General features: G+C 45.3%; 1 protein-coding gene across 1 annotated transcript; it reads left to right on the forward strand.

Annotated features, from left to right (window-relative positions):
- Positions 1–1410: 1410 nt before the first annotated feature.
- Positions 1411–12659, forward strand: CHAF1B (chromatin assembly factor 1 subunit B). The gene is made up of 14 exons (XM_083884990.1): positions 1411–1765; positions 2231–2363; positions 3551–3683; positions 3809–3926; positions 4334–4437; positions 5201–5297; positions 6448–6532; positions 7920–8013; positions 9096–9165; positions 9262–9353; positions 10359–10521; positions 10754–11332; positions 12032–12114; positions 12517–12659. The coding sequence occupies exons 2-14, from the start codon at positions 2238–2240 to the stop codon at positions 12636–12638; spliced, it is 1866 nt and encodes a 621-aa protein (XP_083741116.1). The 5' UTR covers positions 1411–1765; positions 2231–2237; the 3' UTR covers positions 12639–12659.
- The last annotated feature ends 481 nt before the right edge of the window (positions 12660–13140 follow it).

A 13140-nucleotide genomic window follows, 5' to 3' on the forward strand; every position in this document is an offset into this window, starting at 1 on the left:
AGCACAGGACAAGATTCTGATGTACAGATGATGGAAAAAGAGCAGATGGGATGTCACTGTTAGGGACACGGAAAGAACCACACTCACCCGTCAGGCTGAAGTGAGGAAAAGAAGGGGCAGTTTATTATGATTTAGGGTTTTTATAGGATTAGGAATTTGGTCGAGGATTGGCAGATGAGAGGAACACTTTTTTGACTACAATGGTTAATTCAGAAGTCCCTTACCAAGAGAGAAATTAAAACAATCTACATTGTTTTGAGAGACTCCAAAGGAAATATGTAAACAATTATCAGAAGGCTAAGGATCAGGGCGACAATGCAACACCAGGAAGGTGCCAGGCTTGCTGAGGGAGATCTGGGTGACCTGTTTGGGCAAAAAATCCCACTATGGCAAGTTGTGAAGGGAAGGGAAGGGCAGGCAGAGCCAGGCCACAACCCTCTGTGGGGACAGGCTGCCACCTCTGCCACCTCTTGAGGGACACACAGCTGGGGCACAGAGGTGGGGAGTACAAGGGAGATGGAGCCACAGCCCCAGAACTCATCATGGGCTTGTCTTGCAGCCCAACACCCCCATGCTCAAGGTGTTATTGTCCCCCATGAGGGTGGCACAGGAGGGCAAAGCCCCTGTGTCCCCAAGCCATGGAGCACAAGGCTGGGAAGGATCTGAGCTTTGTGTTGGACTCTGCCACAAAGTGGAGTCAAAGTAGCCCTTAGGGTGTCCCAAGAAGGCTCCAGAACTCAAGGGTTGTCCAGACAGTAGGAGGACAATGGCAGTGAGCTGTGCCACAGGGATGACAACAAAGAGTTCTCCCATGGGAATGGAAAGGCTGAGAGAACTGGGATTGCTCAGCCTGGAGAAGGTTTTAGGGTGATCTAATTGTGGCCTTCCAGTACCTGAAGGGAGCTGACAAGAAAGATGAAGAGAGACGATTTCCAAAGGATGGAGTGACAAAGGGGAATCACTTCAAACTAAGAGAGATGGTTTAGATTGAATTTTGGGATGAAATTCTTCCCTGGGGACGGTGGGGATGTGCTGGGATAGAATTCCCAGATTTGCTGTGGCTGCCCCTGGATCCCTGGCAGTGCCCAAGGCCAGGTTGGACATTGGGGACAGTGGGAGGTGTCCCTGCCATGGCTGGGATGGAATTGAGATGAACTTTAAGGTCTGTTTCCTACCCAAACCATTCCATGATTATTTTATATAGAATTAATCATCCTTGGGAAGCCCTCAGAGCACCATTTTGGGCTTTAACCCCCCACCCAGAGGCTCTTCTTCCTGTGGGCAAGAAGTGAAAGCAGAAGCCGTCTTCTCATCATGTAAATTTTCATCATCATTGTCGTTGTCATCATCATCATCATCATTATTGTTATTATTGTTATTATTATTTATTGTTGTTGTTGTTGTTATTTTCAGGCAAAAGGTTTGCATTTGAAACAGGGAAGTCTGAGGAGACGTTACCCTTTAGGACTTCGATATATTTACATCACTCAAGCACAGCAATGCCTGTGAAATGAAATAAAAAATTTTAAAAAACCCCAAAATATATAAAAAAAACCAAACAAAACCCCACAAACATTCTTTTGAGGATGTGCAAGAATTAGGCTCTTTATTTATTATTATTTTAGGTTTATTTTGATATTTTTGCGGGTTTCCCCCCACCGGCAGCCCCTGAGGGCTCGTCAGGCGGCGCGCGGGGCAGGCGCGCGCATGCGCGGGGCGGGGCGGGGCGAGGCGGGAGCGCGCGGGAGCCGCGGGCGGGCCGCAGGTGAGGGAATGGAGGGCGGGGGGGGAACCCGAGCCGGGGGAACCGCGCCCGAGTTTGGGATTTTTGGGGCTCTGGGGAGTGAGATTGGGGATCCCCAAGGTCTGGAGAGCGGCATTGAGGATCATCAGGGTTCCGAGAGCGCCCAGCGGTGTCTCTTCCCTTCCTCTCCCCGCGCCGGGCCGCCTGTGCCCGCTCGTTGTTTGGATTCCGGATAGGGTTGTTTCCCCCCAAAAAAAAGTTTTTCTCTCAAGTCTTAAACTTATCCAGAGGGCTTGATATCATCCTCTTGCAATCTCCAAATAGGAACTTTAGCCGTACTAATCACAACTTTCAGAAACAGCCTTCCTCAAAGCATCCTGTCAATGGCTGCAGTGCAATTCCAGCGGTGCCTGAGAAATCCGCGCCAAGTTTGGGCCCGTAAGGAACAGAGATTGATGAATTGAGGTTTTGCTTTGTTTCCTCCAGGAAAAACATGAAGGTCATCACTTGTGAAATAGTGTGGCATAACAAGGAGCCGGTTTACAGCTTGGATTTCCAGCACGGGGCGGACGGGAGGATCAATCGCTTGGCCTCGGCGGGGGTGGACACGGCCGTGAGGGTGAGTGAGTGAGTTAAACCCGCCTCTGGAGACAAAATATTGGGTTCATTATCCAAAAGAGGTGGTTATTATGACGTGTGTGCCACGGGGAGTGGATGGTTTCAGGAAAGAGTGTGAGGTTGTACAGCTGTCTGTAGAATTGTAGGGTGGTTTGGGTTGGAAAGGAATATAAAACCCATCCAGTGTCACCCCAGCCATGGCAGGGACACCTCCCACTGTCCCCAATGTCCAACCTGGCCTTGGGCACTGCCAGGGATCCAGGGGCAGCCACAGCAAATCTGGGAATTCCATCCCAGCCTCTCCTTAATATTTTTCCTTGACTATTTCATCCTAATATTCAGTCTAAACCATCTCTCTTAGTTTGAAGCCACTCCCCCTTGTCGTTACATACTCTTATAAATAGTCTCTGTAGTAGTTTATTCCAGTTGTCTCAGATAAAGCTTTTTCCTTCCTCACTGGCAAGTTGACCTCTTCTTCCCTCATGGTGCATATGTTGCAGGGATTTTTTTAATACGTATTTTAAGGCTAGAAAAATGTCAGTTTTCTTTGACATAAAATATGCTCCTTGACACAAGAGTGGAGTGAGGTGGGGTCAGGCTCTGCTGCCTTGTCCCAAGGGAAAAGAGGAGAGGAAATGGCCTGGAATTGCACCAGGGGAGGCTCAGGCTGGAGATTGGGCAAGGAAATTTCCCTGGCAGAGTGGTCAGGCCTTGGGATGAGCTGCCCAGGGAGGTTTGGAGTCACTGTCTGGGGGAGTGTTCAGGAGGAGGCTGGAGGTGGCCCTTGGGGACAGGCTTTGGGCTGATGCTGGTGCTGCTGGGGTGGCACTGCCTGATCCTCAGGGGCTCTTCCCACCTTGGCCATTCCATGGAATCAAAGCCAAAGGCACCTGCACATCCACCAAATCTTCAGGGGGCCACAACTCCCAATTCATCTGCTCCCAGCCTCAGCCCCTTGAGGGCTGTCAGGAGTCTCCAGGATGGTCCCTCCCATCCAAAGCTCAGCTTCCTCCAAAGCCAAAGGGCTGAGATGAAGTTCAGCTGAGCTTTGGAGTGACAGGCTGGAGGTGGCCCTTGGGGACAGGCTTTGGGCTGCTGCTGGTGCCACTGGGGTGGCCCTGGAGGTCCCTTCCCACCTTGATGCCCCTGTGACAGCTCTGGGAAAAGCTGTAACACTCTCCTAATCAGATCTGGAAGGTGGAGAAAGGCCCGGATGGAAAAGCCATCGTGGAGTTCCTGTCCAACCTGGCGCGTCACACCAAGGCCGTGAACGTCGTGCGCTTCTCTCCCAGCGGGGAGATCCTGGCCTCAGGAGGGGATGGTGAGAGCTGCTTCTCCTCTAGCCCAGCATTTTGGAGTTAAACTAAATTAAATCCACCTGCATTATAATTTGTATGGGCAAAAGGGAGTGGGAAATAAAGCAGTTTGCTCTGATTGTTTCTACAGACGCCGTCATTTTGCTGTGGAAGCTGAATGACAGCAAAGAGTTGGAGCCGTTGGTTTTTCAGGATGATGATGAAGCTCAGCTCAACAAGGAGAACTGGGCAGTCATTAAAACTTTGAGGTAACTTATTGTTTGGTGAGTTGGGTTTTTTTTTCAGTGTTTTTGGTTTTCCTCAGTGGCTTTTATCATGTGGTGCAGCTTTCAGTGTGTGTAGAACTCCAGTCTTTGCTTCCTCTGGTATTAATCCTTTGAATTCCCTGTCAGTGGGACTCAGAAAAAGGAGGGAGAGGGACATTTTAATTAATCAGGTGGTGATAGGACAAAGGGCAGTGGTTTTAAGCTGAAGTACAGTCCCTAGCAGCTGCTGAGGTTGATGTGAGAAGAGTTGCAGAAGTGCTTGAAGCACCAGCAGGAGCCTCTATTTGCCTCTTGATATTTTTTTTTTCCTAACCTAAAAATTGATAAAACTCATATTTACACGTAGCTTTTAATTTTCAAATGAATAATTGTTTTCTCCTGCCTTCTAGAGGCCACTTGGAAGATGTCTATGATATTTGTTGGACCTCAGATGGAAATTACATGGCATCTGCTTCTGTGGATAACACAGCAATCATGTGGGACGTCAATAAAGGTAAATGCTGCAGTCATCCCTTGGAATTCCAGATCTGCTGGAAGTGCCTCATGGTGTTTCCCTCCTAAAAAAATTTGGAAACATCTTTTTTTGATTGATTTTCTGAGTTTGTGAGGCCCTTCTGTAAGTAGATATAAAATACTCTCAAGCCAACAAAATTTACATCTGAGGAATCTGCTCACCTTGGAGTGTGTAGGAAATAACTTTACACATTTTTTATCCCCCAAAACTTCTATATTCCTTACTCCACTTTGTGGTGTTGGCCTCAGCTATGTTTGTGTCTTCCTTTTGAAAAACTGTTTATTTTCTTTGAAACTTGTCAGCTTCTAGAATTTCCTTGCAAGAAATCAACACTTAAATAATAAGAAAAATCCCACCTGTGGCCAGTATTCAACAAAGTATTTCTAAAACTCTCTGTAACTTCATCTCATCAAAGTATTTCTAAAGTTCATTGTCCCATCAATGTTTTGGCTCTGAGACCTTCCCTTGTAGAACATCAGTGGGGTCAGAGAGCTCCTGCCTTTGCTTCTCTGAGTTCTACTATTAATCTAATATTAATTCTAATTAATTATTAAGTTTGTAGTTGGCACTTGAAAACCAACTTTTTCTGATATCCTCATCAGCCACCATGTAATGAACACTTTTATGTTTAAAGAATTATTTCCCTACGTTTTGAAGCAATTTTTTTTTTTTGTCTTGTTTTATGTCTGAAATGTTTGGAAAGATCTTGAATTTCTGATCTAAAAGCTGTTTGTAATTTCAGGACAAAAAGTTTCAATATTTAATGAACACAAGAGTTATGTCCAGGGAGTCACCTGGGATCCTCTTGGCCAGTATATTGCAACCCTGAGTTGTGACAGGTGAGCTGTTGGTGTTTTTCCTGAATATTCCTTTCTCCAGGAGGATGAATTAAAAGGAAGCATGCCAGATAAACATCAGGTTTTGTTTTATTCACTTTGTTGTGTGTGAGCAGGTTGATGTAAAAGTAAAATGATATTTTGGTTAATTTTTTGGCTCGTGCTAAACAATTCCTGAAGTCTCTCTTAGCAGCAAATAAACTTTTGTAGGAGTTTTCCTTTAGGAATTAAGTGTTCATGTTATTGATCATTCTTGATACTCTTAAGTGCTGCATGGTGGTGTTAATGAGCAGATAATTCATCGTGGGACAGTGGAAGGTGTCTCTGCTCAATTAAATAATGGTGGAATTAAGTGATCTATAATTAAATGATCCCATCCAGCCCAAAGCATTCCATGGTGATAAGACTAATGCAGATGTAGTTAATTGTTTTTAAGGTGAGTTCCCACTTTTGAGGAACAGGTAGGAAAACAGCCTGGCAGTTCCCTGTTTCCTAATTCCCTTTTTCCTCCATAAATCCATATGCTGGGACTTCCCAAACCTTGTGGAGTCCAAGCATTACCAGGGGTTCATTGGTTCTTTACTCATTAAACCACATCCCTCTGGTAGTGTCTCGTGAGGAGAATTTTAATTAATGCTTAATTGGTGATCCAGATTTATATTTTGAGGTGCTGACTGAGATGGGAGCACCCCCTTTTTTTGGGAAAATTGGGGTGAAAGGAAACTGCTCTTGGGGAGAGCTGGGATTGTTCAGCCTGGACAGGAGAAGCTTTGGCCTGAGCTCAGGGTGGCCTTGCAGGGCCTGAAGGAGCCCCAGGAAACCTGGAGAGAGACAATTCCCAAGGGCCAAAGGGACAGGACACAGGGAATGGCTTCAAACTGAGAAATGACAAGTTTAGGTGGGATGTTGGGAAAAAATCCTTCCCTGGGAGGGTGAGGAGGGGTTGGGATGGAATTCCCAGATTTGCTGTGGCTGCCCCTGGATCCCTGGCAGTGCCCGAGGCCAGGTTGGACTTGAAGCTCCAGTTGGGGCTTGGAGCAACCTGGGATAGTGGAAGGTGTCCCTGCCCATGGAATTGGCTGATTTTTCCTGTCCCTTTCCCACCCAAAGCATTCCATGATTCCCTGCTGGCTGACTCTGCTCTCCCACACAGGGTCCTGAGGGTTTACAGCACCCAGACCAAGCGAGTGGCCTTCAATGTCACCAAGATGCCATCGGGGTCAGGAGCTGAGGGAGAGGTACGTGGCTCTGCTGGGGCTGTTTTATCTGAACTCTCTGTGCCATGAAACTAAAGGATGGAATATTTTCCATTCAGGTAATTCCTATGATGCCTTGGGAAGGCTGAGCTGGAACAGAGACTGGACAGAGCTAAGAGAATAAAGTAGATATTTATTAAAAGGCCTTTGAGGATCCACCTTGGGCAGGACAAGAGCCTGGCCAGGGCTACACCCACGGTGGTCACAAAATGGACACAAAATTGTCACAAAATGACTGACTGGTCACAAAGTCTTATATTTTTATAAGTTTTGCATTTGCACCTTGGGGTTGAATTGTCCAATCCCAGCCCCAGGTGGTGCAGTCCCATCCTTCTTGTTTTCTCTCCTCAGCCCAGCCTTGGTTGTGCTTTTGGGCCTGAACACTTGTCCCAGTTGTCCTTGGTGTGCAGCAGGAAAAGGATTTGTTTTGTGTCCCTGCTGTGTGCAGAGCTGAGTGACACTGACTGTGAGCTCAGAGCTGCCCCCCTGGCCACCACAGAACCTACAAATATCAAAATTAAAGCTTAGGGCATCACCTCTGTCACAAAATCATCAAGGATGGAAGAGACCTTCACACTCATCCACTCCCACCATCATCACCCCAAAACCACATCCCTGAAATTTTCTTGCTGATTGAAGCAGTAACACAATCCCTTGGTTGTAAAAGTTAAAAAATAAGGTTGAAAAAATTAGTTCTTAACAAGAAAAGCTTCAAACATACCTGGCAGTAGTAATGGATGTGACATAGTAATAATATTTTAAAGTTAACAGCCTGGAATTTTTAAGAAGGCAGTTAGATTTTGAAGAAAAATATGAATTAGGGATAATGTAGGAAATTCTAACCCTAAGAGGGAAAAAAATGAGCTTTTTTTCCTTCCCAAACAGCTCTAAGTGACAATAAAATAACACCTCCAAGCTGGCTATAACTTCCTTAATTCCATCTATTCACTCCTTTTCTTTTTTTGAGAGGGAAAACATTTGTCAGAGTTTTATAGACACAGAAGAGCAGGAATGAGAGCAGGCACTTTGCCATGAGAGAAGTTCTGTTTCAACCCCTAATCCTGGGGTTAGAATGAGATGCCTGAGCAACAGTGGGTGTGAAATAATGTTGTTCTCCAGGTTATGACTGGTTTTTGACAGCTGGTTTAAGGTGACACCTCTGGGAGTGTTTCTCTTTCACAGCTCAAGAGGGATCAAGGACTGTTTTTCTTAGCCGTGAAGAATTTATACAGAGCTTGAAGGAGCTTTTAAAAGGCTTCATTTCAAAAGTTCCATCAGGCTGGAGTGTCCAAGGGGATGTTTTGTCTCTCTGGGATTGCAGCTGGCACATTCCTGGCCTTGTCCACAATCCTGTTTTTCCCTGTTGCAGGTGAGGAGCTTTCGGATGTTCCACGACGACAGCATGAAGTCGTTCTTCCGCAGGCTCAGCTTCACCCCTGATGGCTCCTACCTGCTCACTCCAGGTGTGGGGACATCTCCTGTCCCTTTGGGCTTGTGTCACTGAGGTTTGGAAAACATTCCCGAGGTCGTGGGATCCAAACTGTGCTTGATGCCCAGCGTGTCACCCTGAGTGCCACCTCCAGGTGACACCTCCAGGGGTGGGCACTCCAAAGCTCCCTGGGCAGTTCCAAGGCCTCAGCACCTTTTCCACGGGGAATTCCTGCTGCTGCCCAAGCTGAGCCTCCCCTGGTGAAATTTGAGATCATTTCCTCTCCTCCTGTCCCTGAGAGCAGAGCCCAAATCCTCCCTAGCTGTCCCCTCCTGGCAGGGACTTGTGCAGAGCCACAAGGTCCCTCTTGAGCCTCCTTTTCTCCAAGCTCAGCCCCTTTCCTATTATATCCTAATTTGAATGTTCTATAATATTTCTTACCTCTCGGGGATGCTTAATTATCTAATTAAGCCATTCCTCATCCTCCTTACTAAAAACAACCAACTCCACAATATTCTCCGTTAACAGTCCACAACATCAACTTTCTCCTGTGATAAAAGTGATATTTATCCTAATTAAGCCATTCCTCATTCTCCCTATTAAAAAAAAACAAAACAAAACAAAACAACTCCACAATATTCTTCATTAACAATCCACAACATCAGCTTTTTCCTGTGATAAAAATCATATTTATGGCGTTTTGCTGAATAAATTGCAACACCAGAAGGCTTAAAATAGAAATGAAAGGTAATGAGTGGGGGTTTTTTTGACTGGTCTTCCCTCAGAACATTCTGCATTCAGAGTAAAAACAGCCCTGCAAGGAGGGATCAGTGTGTGCCTGCCCAAACTCTGCTTTTATTGATGTCTGGCAACATCAAAAAGCACTTTTGAAGAGGGAAAGTGCACAAGGGAAACAAAACCAGCACTAAATAAATATCTGAGATGCCTTTTTAAGTCGTATTCAGCTTTTCCCCAAGTGACCAGGCTAATTCCTGGGAATGTGAGTGTTTATGGAGAAGGCTGATTCCCAGGAATTGGAATGTTTATGGACAACAAGGTGTGTGCTCAGGATCTCTCTGAGCTGATGGATAATTTTTGGAACCTTTGTTTTTGCAGCTGGCTGCGTGGAATCGGGAGAGAACGTTACAAACACCACCTATGTTTTCTCCAGAAACAACCTCAAAAGGTAAATGTTTAGTGAGCTAAAAACCTGGTTTTTATTTATAAATAAACCATTCAAGTGGTGCAGATGTGTTTTCTGACCTCGTGGTTCTCTCTGAAGGCCCGTGGGTCACCTCCCCTGTCCTGGCAAGGGAACTCTGGCTGTTCGCTGCTGTCCCGTGTACTTTGAGCTGAGAGGAGCCTCTGATAAAGGTATGGGAAGCTTCAGGCAGTGGGAACGGCCAGAAAATCTGGGAAAAGATGTGTCTGGACATTTATTTTATCCCCCAGCTTTTCAGCATTCCTCTCAGACACTGCTGCACCACATCTGAGCAGCTCTTTCCTGATTCTGAGTTCACCTCAAGTCCCTCCTGAGTGGCTTTTGGTAGATTGGATAAATGTTGTTGTTTCTCAAGTTGCAGAAACACTGTGAAATATTTCCCTTGAACTGTTAACCATTTTGTGTTCAAAATAAATCACCTGGTTTAGCACCAGAGGAGCAATGCAGTGAAATAATTCCTGTTAGTCTCAGCTGCCCACATCACAGGGAGTTGGAATGGTTTGCTACAACCACTGGTGTTTATTCAAGGAAGGAGTGCTGGTGTTATTGGGCAGAGCAGGAATTCTGAGCTGGGGACAGGATTGTGTAAAGAATTTATTTCTTATTTATTTAATCCAGCTTTATTGTGGGTCCAGGAGTGTTTATATTTTAACAAGACTGGGATTATTCTGGTGAAAAGGCAGAGCTTGGTTCCTTCCTTTAAAAGTTAATTTTGTAGTATTCCTTACAGGATGTACCTGTTCTGTTTCCACCATAATTTTAAATCCATGGGGTTGCAAAGGAAGGAGGTGAGGGTCTGCAGTTGGTCTCTGGAGCTCCTCTAAATATTAAAATTCATATAAATGTGGTGAAAAATTCCAGCTGGAAAACGGAGGGAAAAATTTACAAAAAAAAAAAAATTCCAGTAGCAAACCAGAGGGAGAGAGAAAACCAGAAAGAAAGAAATCCAGAATCCACTTCAAAAAAATAAAGAATAAATTTCAGGCACGTTCAGAAACGTTAAATTTTTACATTTTAAATTCTACATTTCAAGCAAGAGCTGTCTGCTCAGTGTTTATCCTGATTGCTGATGTAATTTTATTTAAATCAATGGCTCAGTGCAGTCACCACCTTGCAATAAATCCAAGAGGATTCTCCCTGTGTTGATTTCTTTGCAGATGAAATGAGTCCCAAATCCCCCCCTGCCCTGTTTAACCTCCCCTATCGGTTGGTGTTTGCTGTTGCTTCAGAAGATTCGGTGCTTTTTTATGACACTGAGCAGTCCTTCCCCTTTGGTTATGTCTCCAACATCCATTACCACACCCTGAGTGACATCTCATGGTAAGGAATTGATTCCTTCTGAGGGGGGAAATGTCCTTTTTTCCATGTTCAATTTTAACTCATTTTGAGTCTTACCTTGGTTTTATATTTAATTTATGACACACATGTGGTCTCTCAGTGTCTGAGCAACAAACCAATCCCATTTTGCTCTGTAAATGAGAGAATTATGGCTCTTAATCAGTTGGGTTGAAGTAAAATCTTGGCTTTTAATGGAAAAATAAATCCCAAACAGGTCCAGTGATGGATCCTTCCTGGCCATTTCCTCCACGGATGGGTACTGCTCCTTTGTCACCTTCGAGGAGGATGAGCTGGGGGTGCCCCTGAAGGAAAAGCCCCAGATCCCTGTCAGGACTCCTGGTGCAGCAGCAGACAAGAAAGCCAAGAAGAGCCAATCCCACAAAGTGATTTCCCCAAGCTCCAGGCTGGCAGAGGGGACTCCTCCCAGCAAGGATCCCCCACTTCAACCCAGAACCCCCAGCAGTGCTGGGAAGGAGCTGCCTTCCACCCCTTCTGCCATCAAATCCACCTCTGCCTCATCTCCTTCCACCCCTGCTGGCATCAAATCCACCTCAGCCTCATCTCCTTCCACCCCTTCTGCCATGAAATCCACTCCAGTCTCATCTCCTTCCACTCCTGTTGGTATCAAACCCTCTCCAGCCTCATGTCCTTCCACTCCTGCTGCCACCAAATCCACCCCAGTGCCATCCTCAGAGGAGAGGAGGAGCAGCCAGGGAGCCCCCCAGGGCAGCAGAGCCCCCCAGCCCAGGAGGGTCACCCTCACCACCCTGCAATCCTCTTTCAAAACACCCAGGTGAGATTTCTGATCCCCATTTCCAGCTGGGGCCCAAGACAAGCTGTGCTTGTGCTGTGTTTTGCACACACAAATTCTCAGCTCTGAGTGGAAGCTCTCTTGATGTGGAGTTTTTTTTTGTTGTGCTGTAAGTGAGAAGTCAAAATGTCTCCTAAATGTGGAGTTTTTTTAGGTTTTTGCCTGAAAATTCACCTGACCCTTCACAACAAAAGGTGTCTATCCTGGCCAGGAGTTGGATTTTGATCCTCATGTTTCTTTTCCAGCTCCCAGAATATTCTGGGATTCTGTCTTGAGCTCCGATTTTCTGTACAAAAATGGTACCTGAAGCCTTCAGCTGCCAAGAACTGTTTAACACCCCTCTAAAATAACCAAAGAGGGTTTTAAGAATACAAGTCTAGTCAGGCCCTCAGTGTAGGACTTAAAACACTGATTAGATGACTGTTATTTATTAGAAATTGTCAATAATTCAGGTATTGATTGTGTTGGGGCTCTGAGCACCCTGCTGCAGTGGAAGGTGGTGGTGGAAGGTTGGGAGTGGATAATTCTGCATTCAGCTTGTAAAAAGAAAGTAAAATGTGCAGTAAAATAGATCTGAACTACCTTTGCAATTAACTGATTGTATGTGAATTAAATCTTGGGGTGAAATACTCGTAGAAATGATGTCTATAAAGCAATTTAACTCTTTCTGCTCTTTTAAAGGAGAATAAACTTAATTTCCTTGAAGCCAGATACCCCAACCCCAGACCCAGCTCCCATCCCTCCTTCCTCAGAACAGGAACATGGTGAGTTTTTGTGGCTTTTAATACCACTCAAATCTCTTCCCACTCAGATTTTTCCATTATAGATCTATATTGTAAAAAAAAATCCTCACTCTGATTGCAAATCCTAAAGCTTCTTCATTGTTTTGATGTGTCTGAAAGGTGTTTTGGGCAGTATGAAATGTGTTTTCCCTGCCCTGGGGCAGCTGGTTGTGACTGTCCCTTCAGTTTCAGAGCAGTGAAACCAAGGATAAATTCATGGCTGAATCAAAATTCATGGATTTTGATGTTCTCCAGCTTTTAAGGACTTTTGTATTTCCAGCTTAATGTTGTTGCAGGTGCTGGACTCTCTCAGACCAGGATTGAGGTTGTTTTTATAACCTGAATTTATTAATTTGAAATGATTTTCCTGTCTGCTTCTTCCAGAGAAGGCATTGCCATCTGATGAGAGCCCCCAAGCTCCCCCAGCACCCAAACGTGCCAGGACTGAGGAATTGTCCCTTCCTGCACCTGCTGCAGACCAAACCAGCTCTGAGCCCAACAAATAAAGGCTGAGCAAACCCCTCACAGCCTGGAGTCACCTCTGAGTGCATTTCTTCTCGCAGAAATTCAATCCACAATTCCCAATTTATATTTTGATGTAGAACTGTGAAGAAACTGCCAGGAGAAGAAGACCCAGGTTTCAGGAATGTGGGTTCTGCAGCAGGAGAAATAGTTGGGGAGTGACTTGAACAACAAGGAAATCAGGGAAATCTGGGGATTAAAAATCCACCCAGTAAGATGTGAGGTCTCCCTCAGAATCCCTAAATCCATTTTTAGAAAGCATTATGTCTTCCAGTAACTGTCTGGCAGAAAGAATCAAATGCATTCATAAGATTTGATGTGGTTCAAGACCTCAAAAAGAAGAGGAAATGGTGTCATTCCAGCATTTTGCTTTATTTCTTGTGTAAAATAATGCTGTGGGCTGGAGGTGATTCACTCTGAACACAGCAGCAAAGCTCAGGACTGGGATGTGGAAGCAGAAATGGGAAGATTGAACTGCAAGAAACA

This window comes from Zosterops lateralis (assembly GCF_965231275.1).
Source record: "Zosterops lateralis genome assembly, chromosome: 2".
NCBI lineage: Eukaryota > Metazoa > Chordata > Aves > Passeriformes > Zosteropidae > Zosterops > Zosterops lateralis.

Coding starts and splice junctions, on each gene's coding strand:
- CHAF1B (XM_083884990.1), top strand. CDS start 2,238: ATGAAGGTCATCACTTGTGAAATAGTGTGGCATAACAAGGAGCCGGTT. Junction 4,438..5,200: donor CATGTGGGACGTCAATAAAG/GTAAATGCTGCA, acceptor TTGTAATTTCAG/GACAAAAAGTTTCAATATTT. Junction 9,354..10,358: donor GAGAGGAGCCTCTGATAAAG/GTATGGGAAGCT, acceptor ATTTCTTTGCAG/ATGAAATGAGTCCCAAATCC.